The sequence below is a fragment of the Armigeres subalbatus genome, unplaced genomic scaffold (genome assembly GCF_024139115.2).
Source record: "Armigeres subalbatus isolate Guangzhou_Male unplaced genomic scaffold, GZ_Asu_2 Contig435, whole genome shotgun sequence".
NCBI classification, from domain to species: Eukaryota; Metazoa; Arthropoda; class Insecta; order Diptera; family Culicidae; genus Armigeres; species Armigeres subalbatus.
Window position 1 is genome coordinate 102,581 of NW_026943189.1, and position 16,603 is coordinate 119,183.

The 16,603-nt window shown below is 41.0% G+C and overlaps 2 protein-coding genes across 11 annotated transcripts in view; both read left to right on the forward strand.

Moving 5' to 3' along the window:
• Positions 1-734: 734 nt before the first annotated feature.
• On the forward strand, positions 735-2,872 carry LOC134204181 (metallophosphoesterase 1 homolog). Its single transcript, XM_062679006.1, has 4 exons — positions 735-940; positions 1,022-1,229; positions 1,778-2,406; positions 2,466-2,872. The coding sequence occupies exons 1-4, from the start codon at positions 845-847 to the stop codon at positions 2,652-2,654; spliced, it is 1,122 nt and encodes a 373-aa protein (XP_062534990.1). The 5' UTR covers positions 735-844; the 3' UTR covers positions 2,655-2,872.
• Positions 2,873-4,486: 1,614 nt separating this feature from the next.
• LOC134204190 (glucosamine-6-phosphate isomerase-like) overlaps positions 4,487-16,603 on the forward strand; it is a 32,573-nt gene continuing 20,456 nt past the window's right edge. For 5 of the 10 annotated variants that reach the window (XR_009977801.1, XR_009977802.1, XM_062679023.1 and 2 more), the window contains exons 1-2: positions 4,488-4,635; positions 4,697-4,782. The gene's annotated coding sequence lies outside the window, so the exon portion shown is untranslated. Of the gene's footprint in view, positions 4,636-4,696; positions 4,783-15,108; positions 15,265-16,312; positions 16,425-16,603 lie in introns of those variants that run through there. The other 5 variants (XR_009977797.1, XR_009977798.1, XR_009977799.1 and 2 more) reach the window with 4 other exon arrangements.

A 16,603-nucleotide genomic window follows, 5' to 3' on the forward strand; every position in this document is an offset into this window, starting at 1 on the left:
AATAAATTGTTACGCGTAACAATGAGAAAAAAATATTTAAATTTTTCAAAAAATAGTTATTGTCTTCAAAATAGCATAAAATACACCAAAAATAATAATTTATTGTATCGTGGTTCAAATTCTATCAAAAACAAGATTTTTTCAAAAAAATGTATTTGTTACGCGTTACGCATGGGGGTGGGGGTAGTTCTAAATTTGGTTACAGATTGTTACGAGGGGGTGGGGGGTTCCTAAAAACAACGTTTTCCGCGTTACGTAATATTTGAACAGACCCTAAATTCGTCGGAAATAACATCTGTCGATCCTACCGACGAGAACCGTTTAGTCGGGAGGATTTTTCATGGGAAAATGATTCTGAAGGACTGAAATAGGTCATTGCGCGCGGCAAACCTAACCTCACTATTTTGACAGGTGCTGGTCCTGTTGTTTACGTCTCGGACTTAGATTTTTTTTGATCCAAATTAAATTTGCATATTTCACGATGTTGAAGACATTCCGTACATTCCGCATTCAAATATTGGTAATTATCGATAAGTTTAGGTAATTAACGATCAGAAAATCCAAAGAATGATAGAAATATCTCAAAATTAAAATAAAGTCGTCTGTAAACAACAGGACCAGTACCTGTCAAAAGTCGTGTGTGACGTCATTGTGCAATGGAGTATAGGGTTTTTTTTGTTCTTTTTCTTTTTCACCTTTTTATTCCGTATAGATGCTGTACTAGAATAATAATGTTTATGTTGTTATCTTTTTGTGTGTTCACTTCCACCATCTATTTATCTTATCAGTAGAACAGAAACTAAAATTGATAACGAGCCCTGTCGGAGCCATCGCCATCGACGTCATGCGGCTTCGGAACCTGCTGTTTCGCACGCTTATCGGAGCCACTTGCTTGTTTGTGTTCAACGAGTTTATTATCTATTATCTGGTACTGATTCAGGTATGTCGAGTGGTTCTGCTTGTAGCAGCTTGTATGGGAGCGACAATAAATTAGTAATCATAAAAATCAAAATACTTCTAGTGTCAATGGCCTGGGAAATCACGGTCCGTAGATGGCCAAGAACCGGTTAAGGTGATGCTGCTGGCGGATACCCACCTTTTGGGACCGATTCATGGGCACTGGTTCGACAAGCTCCGCCGGGAGTGGCAAATGCATCGAGTTTTCCAGTCGGCCATGACCTTGTTCCGCCCGGAAGCTGTTTTCATCCTGGGAGATATATTCGATGAAGGTAATAATGATGAACAAATTGGAGTTTACTCAAGAATAAGCCACTTACCGTCCAGTATTAATTCAAGTTCGTGTGTAAGTATTGCATAGTTTAGTGAATTTGGTTGAAGATTCATTTCGATCGTTTCATAGATGAGCATTAAACTATAAATTCTTTTGAAGAATCGAATAGCGAGATAATAGCCCTAGAAACCAGTTAGTTACCTAGACCACACGAGAATGGAAAACTCAATTTTTCCTAAAAGTACATCTTATCGTCAGATACGACAAGAGTTTGTATCCTTGCTTTGAACCTATTTTTGATTTGTATTTCTTTACCCAAATAACTCACAGCATTCTTTAGATTGAGAAATAATAAATAATTAATTTTAATTGTAGCTACTTCTTAGACATATTAAGTCACTCTTTTCTGGTGGAGCAATTAATAAATTCAGATGTCTGTTCATTGGGCTAGGTGTACATCCCGATGTAGTTTTTGCCTTGCTCAATTCAAACTGGAAACAACCTCAGTGGATTTTGATTTTTTTTTTAAATTTTTGTAAAATATAGGCAACTGGGTAAACCAGAAGGAATTCGACTTGTACGTCGATCGCTTCAGAAAACTGTTCCACACACCCCGAGGCACAGGATTGTACAGCATCGTGGGAAACCATGACATCGGATTCCACTACGCCACCCATCCGTATTTGGTACATCGGTTCGAAAAGACGTTCAACAACACCGGCGTAACGTTGACCAGCATCCGCGGAGTGAATTTCGTGCTGATCAATTCGATCGCCATGGAGGGCGACGGGTGCCAGCTGTGCGAAACGGCCGAGAAGGAAATTCGGCACGTGTCGGCCATTTTCAAGTGTGGCCGTGGCGTTGGCCAATGCAGTGGAGTGCCCAAGCTGGAGGAGTACAGCCGGCCCATAGTGATGCAGCACTTTCCAACGTATCGCGATTCGGACAAGGATTGCAAGGAACACGATGCCCCACAGGTGGAACCATTCCGGGAGCGATGGGAGGTAATTTCGAAAGAATCGACCGATTTGATCGGTGAATTGTTGAACCCTCGGTTGGCTTTCAGTGGCCATTCGCACCATTATTGCTTCGTGGAGAGAAACCGGTTGGGCATTGAAGAGTACACGCTGCCATCGTTCAGCTGGCGAAACAAAAATGATCCCAGCTTTATATTGGTAAGAAGGCATTCTGTTTTCTATGGTTTATTTGATGAAGATAAATTCTTTATCTTTAGGCGAAAATATCTCAAACTGGTCACGCAGTATCTCGCTGCATGATGCCTGTGGAAACAACGGTTATCAAACTGTACCTAGTCGGAGGTATTCTACTGGTGCTGAGCTCGATCTTCCGATTGGTTAAGTATCTCTGTCATTTAAGTGTATTGTTCAATGCTCGAAAAAAGCACTACAAACTAGCCAAGTAATGATATTATTTTCATACGCTACCATGGGAAATGTTTTATATTGTAAGTGCAAAGTGTGTTATAGATAGTGATATTCAATAGAGTCTCAGAATATAGCGGCAGGCCATTTTATTTATTTTAAAACATATAAGTTTACGTAAATAAGTTATAAAATTAATTGTATACATAGATGCATTAGCTATTAAAGTTTTTGATGTGTGCTGACAAATTACATCAAATGTATCACAACTATTTTAGATAATGAAAGAATATCCAAAATGATAATCGTCTAACGAACGATTTCTTCACCATCGCCTAAACACCAAACCAGGTTAAAGGACAAGCCTCATGAAATCAAAAACTAAAATTTAATGTACTCAATTAACTCCATGTTATTCGGCAACTAGGCTACACGAAAATATTTTTTTGTTGAATATCTTGGCTGTGCATATGCACAGCACATGTTTCGAAATGGACAAATTGATATGAAATTTGCTAAAAAGAATCCACATGTCTTGGATAAAACTCGAACCCACAACCTAAACTCTCTAGATAGATCCGGATTTTGGTCTCCGTGTATTTTAAATGGGGTCGGGCCGGGCTTATGTAAAAATACATTGAAAAAAAAGTCTGCGGTACAAATTCCCGAGGTGTGAGGGTGCCTTAAAGAATTTCAATAAGGGGTCGTTCAACAATGATGTCACAGGTTTTAGGGGGGGAGGGGGTCTAAGATTTTGTGACAGTGCATATACTAGGTATACCAAAAAGCGAGACAGAGGGGGGAGGGGGGGTCTAGAAATCTCAAAAATTAGTGGACGTCATACTTGAATCACCCCTAAAGAACTTCAGTTAACCATTTTTAACCCCCAAAAAGTGGCGTCGCGTTACCTAACTTTTTACTCGTGCACTGATTTAAAAAATGAAAATTATGATAGATTTACAGCCCAAATTGTAAATAATATTATCACAATTTTTTATTCTTATCAAAATTCAGTTATTCTATGTATTCTTGCAGACCAATTCCTTAAATTTAAGTCCATTGCACAGGTAGATTGAGGTTAGGAAAACGCCACTGCTCCCACCCACCACCACGTAACGTTATTCGTATGGAAGGTTTCTAAAATTTGTATGGGCCGTAACGCTCTGATTGACCCCCTCCTACCACCTGAACCGTTAGGTAATTTGTGAGTAGACCCTGTCCCTAACCCTAACCGAAGCATAAACAATAGCTCATAAACTTATTAAGAACTCGTGGAAACAAAAATTCACAGTTTGTCTTATAAAATAACCAAAAGTTAGCCGAACTCGTTGAATCCGCACTGTAAAATATTTTGCTTGGCACATTCTAGTACTACACAGATCTGAAACCGCCTCCTGTCCGCCCAAATAACGGCTAGTCGAAACAGTTATAGGTTAATCTACCTAACAGTGTTTTAATATAATATAATTTTTGCAATGATAAACACAAAAATTAAAACAATTTTTAGTCAAAAGATCAAATTGTAGACAGTTAATTTACGCTTGATAAAAAAAATAAACGAAGGTGAAATGTGAAGAGTCAAGTGTGTTTCGATTTTTTGAATACCAATCAGTTAATTTATACGTATTTTGAATTAAATGGTAAAATTTGCTGGAATGAAAAGTGTACAAGAAAGGAAACTGATTACCAGATAGCGTTGGGGTCGTTCAAAAATGATGTCACAGGTTGTAGGGGGGGAGGGGGTCTAAGATTTTGTGACAGTACATAGGTATACAAAAAAGCGTGACAGAGGGGGGGGAGGGGGTCTAGAAATCCCAAAAAGTAGTGGACGTCATATTTGAATCGCCCCTATGAATGATTAATGGTTATGATATTATAACCTTTCGGAACCAAAAAGTTATAAGGAATGTAAGAATGTTATTAAATTTTTACTTTCATCGTCGCAGATTCAGATTCGAGTTCAGAAAACCAGACGCAATTCTTGATCCTATTGTTATTATTTATACGATTTGGATATTCCAAGTAAGTATTTGGATTGCTCAGATACGGAGCTTTCTTGTATTTTTATAATATCAATTTCTAGCATTTCTAGTTATTTCGAGGAAGCATTAGCGGGGATACCTTACGTGCAAGGTGAAAAAGGTCAATACCGGCTTTTGTCAATAAAGGGTGAGTACGTAAGAATTCCTTGATTCAATAATTTCTTATACCTGGATCTGGATAAGGTCTGAGTGTAATCGAACAAACGATTATATCTGGGATCAAATTATCTATTCGATAAAAATGAATCTGCCGCCACAAGCGAAACTGTTCCATTACTTGATTGTAAGTTTATATGAATTGAATACGTAGGTATTTCACCTTCAACAGGGCGGCCGGCTTCTATGTCTCGTGGTACTGGAGTAGACTATATACGAGACATCAATGCCGGCTTTTGAAGCCGTAATATGCGTCTGTAAATTTACACTTTAATGATTGAGTTTAATGTAATTCTCCAGTCTAATCATTTTTTGAAGAAATGAATCAATCGTAGGAATCGGTGAAACAGAGACGTTATTGATCATGTCAAATCTGAACCCTCATTCCACGACAAGCAAACCAAATGTTTTATTCATAGCTCTTCGATAAAGCTCATTACTTTGTTTTGTTGAAAATCATTTGTCCCATTCTTTGTCAATCCTTACTAGAACCTCCTTTAGGTTATGGGCTCGTCAATGAAATAAGGATCTGGTATCCCACAGCTGACTGGATCAATTTATGAAAATTGGAAGTTCCGAGTCAAGCTTTATCTGGATGCCGCATCCAGCTCCGCCGCGGAGCTCTTCTCAGTGTTGAAAGAATAAATTCCGGCTGTAACTGTTGAAGCTAGGCCAAAATGGGATAAGCTGGACAGAAAGGCAAAGTCGCTGTTGGTGGGTTCATTTCCGACGAAGTAGTCCGTGAGAAAGAATCAGCTTGAAGCATGTGGAAGGCCCTGGAAGATACATTCGCGAAACGTTCTGTGACCAGTCAAATTCTTTTGAGAAAGCAGCTTGCAAGATTGCGAATGAAGGAAGGATCATCTATGCGCAGCCATTTCGTGATGTTTGATGACATAGTCCGGCAACTGAAGTTTTCATTTGACTTAGTTTCACAGCTATTTCCAACACTACCAGATAGCTATGATCCTTTGGTAACAGTGCTCGAGAACTTGTACGAAAACATGTTGACCCTGGAAACATTGAAGCAGCGACTGCTAGCTGAGGAGTCGAAGGTTGACGACATAGACAAACCGAAATGATGAGATGAAGGAAAAGGAAGCGTTGGCGATTGAGCTGACTCCATAACTGTTCTATGGAAATCTGCTGGTCGTGGCATACCGAAAGCGAATAGAAGAGTTCATTAAAGCGACGAGTCGGGCTATGTGATGTTTTGACGCTAGGCAACGCAGTAGGTCTAAGTTACGTGTTTGTTTGATGTATACCAGCGGAAAATATAAATGTCACGCGTTGACTGTTCAGAATTGTACGATTTTGAAAACGCTTCCAGTATGTCGCAGAACGCTCTCCTCATCACTTGTAAAATCTGAAGCTGTCTCTTCTATTCTCCTTCATTATGGCATCGGCCGAAGAGGGTTGATCGTCTGGATTTCGCAAGCGATGATAAAGTAGCAGCTTTTGTTGGAGGAAAGAACAAGAATAAATAGTCAACACGCGAGTTTACTGTTAGATTATTATTATTTATTCAGACTAAGGCCGAAGTGGCCTGTGCGGTATATTAGAGTCTTCTCCATTCGGCCCGGTCCATGGCACTGTCCGACATTTTGGCTACATTCATTTTCGATAGTAATAGCGATAGTAATAGTAATAGCAAACACGAAAGACCATCACCGATTGTATCATATTGCCGTATCCCTTTGCGCGTTTCGAACGGACCCGAGAATGCCCCCGACGAAACTCGAACTACGCACATTACCCGATCCATCGTCGCTTTGATCAACCGTGTCAGTTCATCCGGAAATCCGTATTCGTGAATTAGCTGCCATAGCTGGTTCTGATCGATTGTATCATATGCGGCTTTGAAGTCGATGAATAGATGGTCGGGGTTCAGCCAAATCGCACCAAGCGCCAACAAAAAATTACCCATTTTTCTGCTCAAACTTTCGTTTAGCATTAGCATTGAGCAATTCGGACAAATTCGTAGGTGGTACGAAACAAGCCAAGACTATTGTATGAGAGTAGCATCACTTTCATCCGTTACCACAGATATTGATTTGGGACTAATCACTATCTCTTCGATGGAAGCATTGCACTTTCCAATAGTCGAGATCTGTCCTGGCCACGTCCTTGCGAATGCTGAGGAAGGGGAAGGATGGTTAGTTGGACACCTACTTAAGAAAGATGCAGAGAACTCTACGACCTCTCATAAGGTGCCACGGGAGGTTTCGGTATTATGTGGAAGGTTATAACAGTAGGAATCGTTTTGGTAGAACGTGAAACACAGAAAGAATCAAGGTCTTCGAAAAATAAAATAAGTGCAAAAAGTAAAAAAGTTTTTGAAAATCCGGAGATCCAAGACCAACTATAAACAAAGGAGTACGCCGCCGTATGAAGGAAGAGATCATTGGCTCGGAAGCTTCCCATTCCGCAAATCTTTGGGCAAACCAGATTTCGGGAAATTGGAGGATTCCTACAGAAAGTGAAGAGACGAACAGTCATGCGGCGGATATCTGCGTTTGAAATGCGAACGAACATCTGATGAAACAAACAGCCCTCTTATCGGAACCATCTCAAACTAGACGACCCGATGTTCCCCATTACCGCACTGCTTCAATATCGGATGTAGTCCAGGGCATATTCGGCAACAATTCATCTATTCAAGTAAGATCCATCCAATTTATTCTCTAGAATTCATTATCTCCGCTAATCGGAGATAATAATTGCTTTTCGATTATTATTCTTCATATTTCTTGCTCTTTTTGTGTATAAGCGCTGTTAACTGGAGGTTCAGCTCCCTTGCGAGAAAGCTGTCCCATAACCAGCTAATAACGGTGGCATATGAGTCAATTCCCCGTATCCATCGAATCCTACTTTAGCAATATTTCACATTTTTTCTCTCTACCCAACTATGTGTATCGAAATTGAACAACAGTCGATCGCGTTTGAATCACAAACATGTGCTTCTGCCTGTCGTATTTAGGCGGGTTTGCTTCTGCTACGACAATAGAGGCTTGTTTGCAGCCGTTTGATCATTTATTCATCCACTTAGAATTCATTTGTTGATCAAAATCATTATCATATCAGGGGGGAAGGGGAGTTTAATTTCTTTGTGCTCTTTTTTCGTTTCAGAGAGCGAGCAAAGGCGCTTAAACCTAGGCTATTAGCCAGGGCAAGGCTAATACCTTCGCCCCATCCGAGGAAAATCATCGGCAAGGATAATGGAGTGACATAAATTTCTTAGCAAAGTCACTCCCAACGTATTTCCACAAATTTTCTATCATTTGCTTATAATGATACTCCTAAACCACATACCCTACCCACCATCCAATTCCTTGACATCTATGAGGGCGTCGGTGAGTCGCTGGCCTCTCGTTAAGTAGATGTCATATCATCATTTCCTTCCCTTTCCTAGTAACGGAGAAGATGGGCGTGGCCGGCAATGATAGCTTTCATGTTTTATCATTTTGGACCCCCAATTGGATTTCCATTGAATCCCAAATGGAAATCCATAAGCAATTGGGGTAAGAAAGGTAAAGAATATACATGACAACTATCAGTATGCAATCTACGAAATACTCCGTTACAACGCAACGCAACGCAACGTGAAACACAGAAAGAATCAAGATAGAAATACAAAGTAGGAAAGGGACGAGCCTGGAATTGAACCCACGACCTCCTGATTATAAGGCAGAGGCGGTAGCCACTAGACCACCGAGCTCGTCTTTTCTGCTCAAACTTTGGTTTAGCAGATTTAATTAGTCGCAAATCGCATCGGATATCCCTCAACCCTATAACCTGCCGTAATCTGAAAAAATGACGTATGCGCCAAATTACAACATACCAGTTTTCCATTTTTCTGTTAAAGAGCACGATGAGTATTACTCGGTAACACCATTTTCGGAAAATGGTTAAAACGTCACTTTTTCAGATTACGGCAGTAACTGAGGATATCCTACTGCAAATGTACGCTTAATTTTGTATGAAACTATTTCCGTTGTCTTTGAACGAACAAAATATCACAAGCCAGTCGAAAAGCCGCTTGGTGCGGTTTGGCTGAACCCCGACCAGATGATGTGTGGGCACGTTGTATTCGCAGCATTTCTGCAGTACTTGTCGAATGGCGAACACCTGGTCCGTGGTGGAGCGTTTGTCCATAAAACCCGCCTGGTACTGCCTTGCCGAACTCTATTGCAATTAGTGCTAGTCGACGGCATAAAATGTGGGAGAGTACCTTGTAGGCGGCGTTCAACAATGAGATTGCGCGGTAGTTGCTACAATCCAGCTTATCGCCTCTTTTGTAGATGTAGAACACCTTTCATACACTCCTGCGGCAAAACTTCCTCCTCCCAAATCTTGGTAATGACCCAGTGCAGCGCTCTAGCCACCGTGTTTAAATAGCTCTCCTTGTAGTTGGTCAACCCCAGGGGCTTTGTTGTTCTTCAGCCGGCCAATCTCCTCCTGGATTTCCTGAAGATCCGGAGCCGGTAAAATTATGTCTTGCGCGCGTTCTCCCAAGTCCATCACCATGCCGCCATCTTCGTCTGCCACATCGCCATTCAGGTGTTCTTCATAGTGCTGCCGCCACCTTTGGACCACCTCACGTTCGTTTGTAAGAAGGTTCTCGTTTATGTCCTCACACATATCAGGCTGTGGCACGTGGCCCATACGTGGACGGTTCAACTTCTCATAAAACTTTCGTGTGTTATTAGCGCGGTACAGTTGCTCCGTCTCTTCGCGGTATCGAACTTCCTGCTGGCGCTTTTCCTCCGGAAAATCGAGTTTTGTCTGTTCCACGCCCGTTTATATCGTGCCTCATTCGCCCTCGTGCGCTGTCGCAGCAATCTCGCCCATGCTGCATTCTTCTCTTCCACTAACTAACCACATTCGCCGTAACACCAGTCGTTTCTCTGATCCGGGGGCACCGTGCCAAGTGCAGCGGTTGTGGTGCTACCAATGGCGGATCGAATATCTCTCCAGCCATCTTCAAGAGACGCTGCGCCTAGCTGCTCTTTCGTTGGGAGTGCCAGCTGCTGCGCGTATCCTTGGGTTAGTCTACCGTCTTGTAGCCGCCCAATGTTAAGCCGCAGCGTCTGACTTCGATGCGTGTTGTACACTGTCGAGAGTTTTGAGCGCAGGCATACTGCAACGAGGTAGTGGTCGGATTCAATATTTGCACTGCGGTAAGTGCGGACGTTCGTGATGTCGGAGAAGAATTTACCGTCGATTAGAAAGTTTGTCGATTTGGTTTTCCGTTTCTTGGTTAGGTGATCTCCATGTGGGCTTGTGGATATTTTTGCGGGGAAAGAAGGTGCTTCGGACTACCATTCCGCGGGAGGCTGCGAAGTTCATGCATCGTTGGCCGTTATCATTCGATACGGTGTGCAGAAAGACTATCCGGTCCGATGACCGGTCTATACATTTCCTCCCTTCCTACCTGTGCGTTCATGTCGCCGATGATGATTTTGACGTCCCACAGTGGGCATCCATCGTATGTCTGCTCCAGCTGTGCGTAGAACGCTTCGTTCTCGTCGTCGGGTCTTCCTTCGTGTGTGCAGTGCACGTTGATGATGCTATAGTTGAAGAAACGGCCTTTTATCCTCAGCTTGCACATCCTTGCGTTGATTGGCTGCCAGCCAATCACACGTTGGCGCATCTTACCCAGCACTATGAAGCCGATTCCCAGTTCATTGGTGGTGCCACAGCTTTGGTAAAAGGTAGCCGCTCGATGCCCGCTTTTCCACACTTTCTGTTCTGTCCTGCAAATCTCCTGCAGCGACACGACGTCGAAGTTGCGGGATGTAATCCATCGTAGATCAACCTGTCGCAACCTGCGAAACCTAGCGACTTGCAGTTTCATGTTCCAAGCTTCGAATCGTGATCCTTTTTTCGTCGCCTAGGTCTATGCCGATTATATAGAGTCGTATTATCTCTTATACTGCTCGTAATTATTGGTTTTCCAGGCGGCTTATTGGGCCTGCGCAAACCTCCTGTCTCGTCAAAGGGCCGTCGTGTCAGGTCTGTTTTGTGTACCACCTGACACCAGGACTTGGGCTTGTGCGTTTTGAGCGGCATACGGTCGCTTTGTTGGGGCCTACTTGCGGATACATGCAGCTTTTTATAGGAATTTAACAGGGCCCACTGTCAAACCCCACCACATCCTAGGCAAGCCCCACAACTCGCAGATGGCCTGAGGAGGGATCGTCAAGCCCTTGGACATAGTCCCTGCTGCCCGCTGGTAGATGCCATCGGTGTAAGAAGTCAGGCCATATGAAGAAGGACTGCTCATGGAACAAATCGGATGCAAAGGCTCATTCTGTTGTTGGAAATCGAAAAGCAGTTGCTTTCATGGGAAGATCCGAAGCGAAGGCATCAAGGGGTGGAAGCATCTTCTGTTGTGTGTGTGTTTGTTTGTTTATTAGAGAGACTTCGGATGTAGTGACCACCTCGGTAATAAAGAAAATTATCTGTAGTCATAACAAAATCTGAAAAATCCGTTTGTGGTCGAAGTCCTTAAAGAAGGTATATCTTTGATCGGCAAAACAGTCGGAGAGCTTATAGGAGTGTCAAACAAGAATGTGGAATTCCGTATGAAGGACGTAACATTTGAGTTGAGGGAAATTTGCTTTCTGTCAAAAAACTTTCTCAAACTGGAATTTATATCCTGTTCACTGGCAGAGGAGGAATCGAGCGAGTGGTATTCAAGCTTCAATGATCAAATGTCTTAGGTGTGGCTTACTTAAAAGGTAATTTGTATGAATTAGAGCTGGAAGTAGACTATGTTGGTCAAGCTAACATCAGCACGATGGATGCAAGCTGGTTGCGGCATCGTCGCTTGGTACCAGGGACGGGGATGGTTGACATTTCTTTTTACCATACATTCTTCCATGCATGGGGGGGGGAGGATGATGTGATCTATGTAATTCTCTACGTTGATGATCTGTTAATCATTACAGAGAAAATCAATGTCATACAATTCCATTTAATTCCACCACCTCGTATTACTTTTACATATACGTATTTCGACCTCAACTGTAAGCTCGTCTTCAGTGTCTCGTACTTGACTTGAATAAACAAAATCGGTTCACGGGCAACTGGGATCTTGAGCTACAAAGTTGACCATTTTGTATAAAAAACGTCAAGTAGGCACTTTATTATGCCTACCAGTGTATTTATGATTAGCCTGCGCCAGCGCAGAGGTATCAAAATCGAACCGAAATTAAGCTTGATATTTGGGCTTATTCTACGAGTCGAGTGACGTGAGGTGAGTCGATTTTAGCAATTCTCACGTGAGGTGACCATGTTATTCAAATGGGGCTATATTCTCACGTCATTCGAGCAATTCCACTTCACCTCGCTCGTAGAATAAGCCCAATCGACTCGTTTTGTGGCCGCCAATTTTACCGTTTATAATTAAAAACAAAAGTCTGATAATGAAACATATTTGTTAATCAAAAAATAATTAGGAAATTTTGAATGTTTGGTTTGTTTTTCGCGTAAACAATCGACAAAAACAAAAATTTGGAAGTCCAAAACAACGTTTTTCTCAGGTGATGGAAAAGAAATATCCCAAGTGATTATCTACAGGATCTGTGTCATTTATTAAGGTATGTCAAAAATATACAAACATAATTCTAAATACTGATTTCAAGTTTACAAGCTTACAGATTTACATTTCAGATTGACAGCTGATACTCCTTCTAATGAATTTTAGGCGAATTCTGCTAAAATTATTCGTATCATCCTTAATACGCTATGCTCCTTATAAAAATAAAACTATTGAAAAACTATGTTTATGAGATACTAATGGGAATTGAAAATAAATGTTTTTTTTTCTATAGAATACCAAATAAAACTATTGAATTTCAAACAGAAAAGCGATTTAAAATAATCACGAGTTTTGAAACAACAATACTTTTTCAACCATAAGGAACTTTCATAAAAACACTTTGAAGTTTAAGTTAAAAAGCTAAAAGCTAAAAAAATAACAATATCGTATTGTTGAAACAACAATAGTTCTATCATCGCCAAATCATGCACAAATTTTGTTGAGTTCACGTTAGTTATTATTGTTTTTAAAATAGCGTTTCTGCGTGTTTGTATCGGAGGTGACGAAATCGAGGTGGTCGAAGAATTTGTGTACTAGGGCTCACTGGTGATTGCCGACGTACGGTACGTGGAGGAGGCGAATGAACCACGAATTGAATCAACTATTGGGAGAACCGTCCATCATTCACACCGCGAAAATCGGAAGACTGTGGTGGGCCGGGCACGTAGCCAGAATGTCGGACCGTAATCCGGTGAAAATGGTTCTTAACAACGATTCGACGGGAAGAAGAAGGCGAAGTGCACAGCGAGCAAGGTGAATCGATCAGGTGGAGGACAATTTGCTGACCCTCCGCAGACTGGTTGGCAACGTGCAGTCATAAAGCGAGCCGAATGGAGAAGACTTTCGACACTCCGCCCTTAGTGTGAGCAATTTTTTTTAATCTTGTGTGGCAAGTACAATGGATACATTAAGCCCAGGAGGGTGTTGAGAAAGTTTCCAACCCGAAAACATCCTTGACCGGACCGAGAATCGAAGGCGCCATCTACGGGTTGTAGAATTCAGACTTAACGTCACAAAAGAAAGAAAAACAAACAAGAGGCGAGATAGGCTCTGCGTGTGACCCAGTATTCTCTTATCTCGGCTCATTATTCCCACAGGAACTTATCATGTACTGAAGACCTACTTTACAGGGCACACCACCAAACAGCAGAAAAAGATGAACTCAATACCAAATACCAATACCAATACCAAATCTTTCAGGTGCATTTTTGAAATGTTCTATCGGGGGCTATTTTTCCATACAAATCGGCTATCATTTGAGATTTCTACGGAGTATGCACCAAAAATAGCATTAAAAAACCCTGATTAATCCACCTAGCGGTGTTGGTGCCTTTCTCGTGCAAAAAAAAAAAACTAAACATAATGAGTAAGTGCTTTTTAGCGTGTTTTGCGCATAGAAAATAGTATTTTGGTCATAACTTTTGATCCCATAGTCCAATTTGGCCAATTTTCAGTAGCAAACAATGGGACAGGATTCTCAGTCGAATGGAACTTGTGGCGAGTGATTTAGCCAATGCTAAGTTCAAAAAAGTGTGTCTACAAAATTTTGTACACATACACACATACACACACACACACATACATACATACACACAAACAGACATCACCTCAATTCGTCGAGCTGAGTCGATTGGTATATAACACTATGGGTCTCCGAGCCTTCTATCAAAAGTTTGGTTTTGGAGTGATCGTATAGCCTTTACGTATACTTAGTATACGATAAAGGCAAAAATTGTTCTAGATCCCCCGACCGAACATTTAGTTTACCCACGAGATGAAAGAGGAGATCATAATATTATACTTTTGCGTGGTGGGTGTTCCAGAGATACTTATTTTAGAAAAATAATATTTCCTCATAGAGACATTTTTATTTTATTTTGTAAAGTACACTTTAAGTTCATTGTCTAGCTGAATAGCATGCTATACAGGACTCTCACCGAACTTTTTGTGAACTTTGATGTCCACTTTAGAAGCTGAATAGCAATCTGTTAGAACTTGAAAATAACTTAATGTGATCTTGATAGTTCGGTTGACTACTTAAAAGGGAGCTGAATAGAATTCTATTCAGGATCCCTCTTGGAGCTGATTTAGCCAGAAATGTACTGTTATCCAAACTTATGGTTCGTTAGGTTCGCTAGCATTTCAAAATCATTTATGGACTACATTCCACAGCAAAGATGCCTATATTTATTTCAATTTTATTCTATTCAAACTAATCTTCAGATACATGAAGCAGAGTCTAGCAGCATAAAGCAGCAGTAACTTAAATGCAACTTAATTTGGTTTCATATGCGAAACCTAATTTCCTGACACACGTGTACTTTGGGTAGCTGCAGGTTGACCAACACTTTTTGCTTATTGTGGTTCATTGGCCTTTTTGCTCAAATCCAGTTTCATCACGCCGCATGTTAAATTTTACTCCATCGCCGTAAGCTGCTTGTTGTGCTGGTCCTGATTTTGATGGTGCGCTTTTCGCCCGAGGAGAAGTTGCAGTTGTGATTCTGGCCAGCGTATACTTTTTGTCGGTCGTCACCGACATCAGCTCAAACCAGATTTCCGAATGACCAACAAAAACAAATATTGATAAAAGTTTGCCTCTTGATTTTCGTTGCGAGTGATAGGACGTCCACCTACCTACGTTATCTTCGTGCTGCGTATTATGTGTATGTGGCTCTCAAATAAAATTTGCAGATGCATGACTCGGGGGATTCAGTTGTTGAGTGTCGGTCAGCTTGAACGCGCTGTGTTGAGAGTTTTGGTACCACTTTTTCCTTTTATTTTATGCTTTTTCGGTAGCTCGGAGTTATTTAAGTTAACTATTGCAGTTGTTGCAGCATATAGACCATCGTGAGTATATATTAAAGTTGTTCCAGTACAAAAAGTTGTCATTCATGAACAAAAAGCAGACAACAAATTTATCAATTATTATGTCTTTTACGCTTTTAACAAATGGAAGTGGGCAATACCGCGAACACTGAGCCAAATCTACAAAGTTGTTTTATAAGCTCGAAAGTTGCAACTTAAACATAGCGACCTTCACCCTTATGAGATAGTAATGTTTAATTTGTCTCCAATTGTTTATCTCAAATCACGCTTTTCGTCGAATCGGATGCAAAGCTGTTGATGGATTCGAGATGGACCTTTTTTTTCGTTTAAACATCAAATAGGGCAAAATAAGTCAATGAATTTATGAAATATACGTCATTATGTATATTAAAAGCCACTTTTCTATAAAAAATATGTAGGCTTGATGGTTCGATTGGGAATTATTGATTACTCTAAATGTATAGCAATGAATAAGATTAAAAAGTATAATTTTACTGAACGCATATGTAATAAGGTAATAAATACTATTCTTTGCTCGTAATTATTATACGAGTAAATATCAATTAAAGATGTCATACGCTCTCTTCATAAAGGTTTATCACAAAATCTTTATACTATTCCACATTTCTTAAAACATATGCGCAGAGCAGATAGACGAATCCGAACAACAAATCTTCAAAGCAATCTACCAGTCCGATAGCTCAATGCTTGGCACATTGGCCAAAACGGCATTGACCTACAATTTTCGCCAATCCAATAACAAACCATTCATTAGGAGCGCACTCAATGGTTCAGGCGATGAATGTTTTGAACGGCGTTTCCTTCCTCCAAGCAATCAACGTGTTTGATAGTGTGGGCCTGGGCTCTGTTTGACAATGTGGTGGTACTCTCAGACAGCTGTTTTAGGTCATTGGCGACTTTGGTAGCTCTGATGTGATTTGCGCTATGGTGGTGTTATTGGAAGAGTCATTGGACGATAAGAATGGTTGTATGAAATGCTGGTATGGGTGCGTTTTAGTGCTTGGAGCGGAACGATGACCAGCTAGCGAGTGATGTGCTTAACTGAGTTAGTCTACATTGGACGCTCAGCAGTCAACATTTGAACAGAATCAGTTTACATTAGACATCAAGTTATAATATACGGTTGTTGAAGTAGTTAGTATAAATACCGCGAATCAAAGGTGCGTAAATAACCATACTCGAATGGGTGGATGCAGAGTAACCGTAATAAGGACTTTTGGATTTCATAGCTACAGCAGCAACACATTAGTGGTTTCCTAACGTGATAGAACAGATGACAAAAACTAAACTAAGAGGTGTCGTATCAGAACAATCCTGATTTTTCCACTTAGCGGTGATT

Coding starts and splice junctions, on each gene's coding strand:
- LOC134204181 (XM_062679006.1), top strand. CDS start 845: ATGCGGCTTCGGAACCTGCTGTTTCGCACGCTTATCGGAGCCACTTGC. Junction 1,230..1,777: donor GGGAGATATATTCGATGAAG/GTAATAATGATG, acceptor TGTAAAATATAG/GCAACTGGGTAAACCAGAAG. Junction 2,407..2,465: donor ATGATCCCAGCTTTATATTG/GTAAGAAGGCAT, acceptor CTTTATCTTTAG/GCGAAAATATCTCAAACTGG.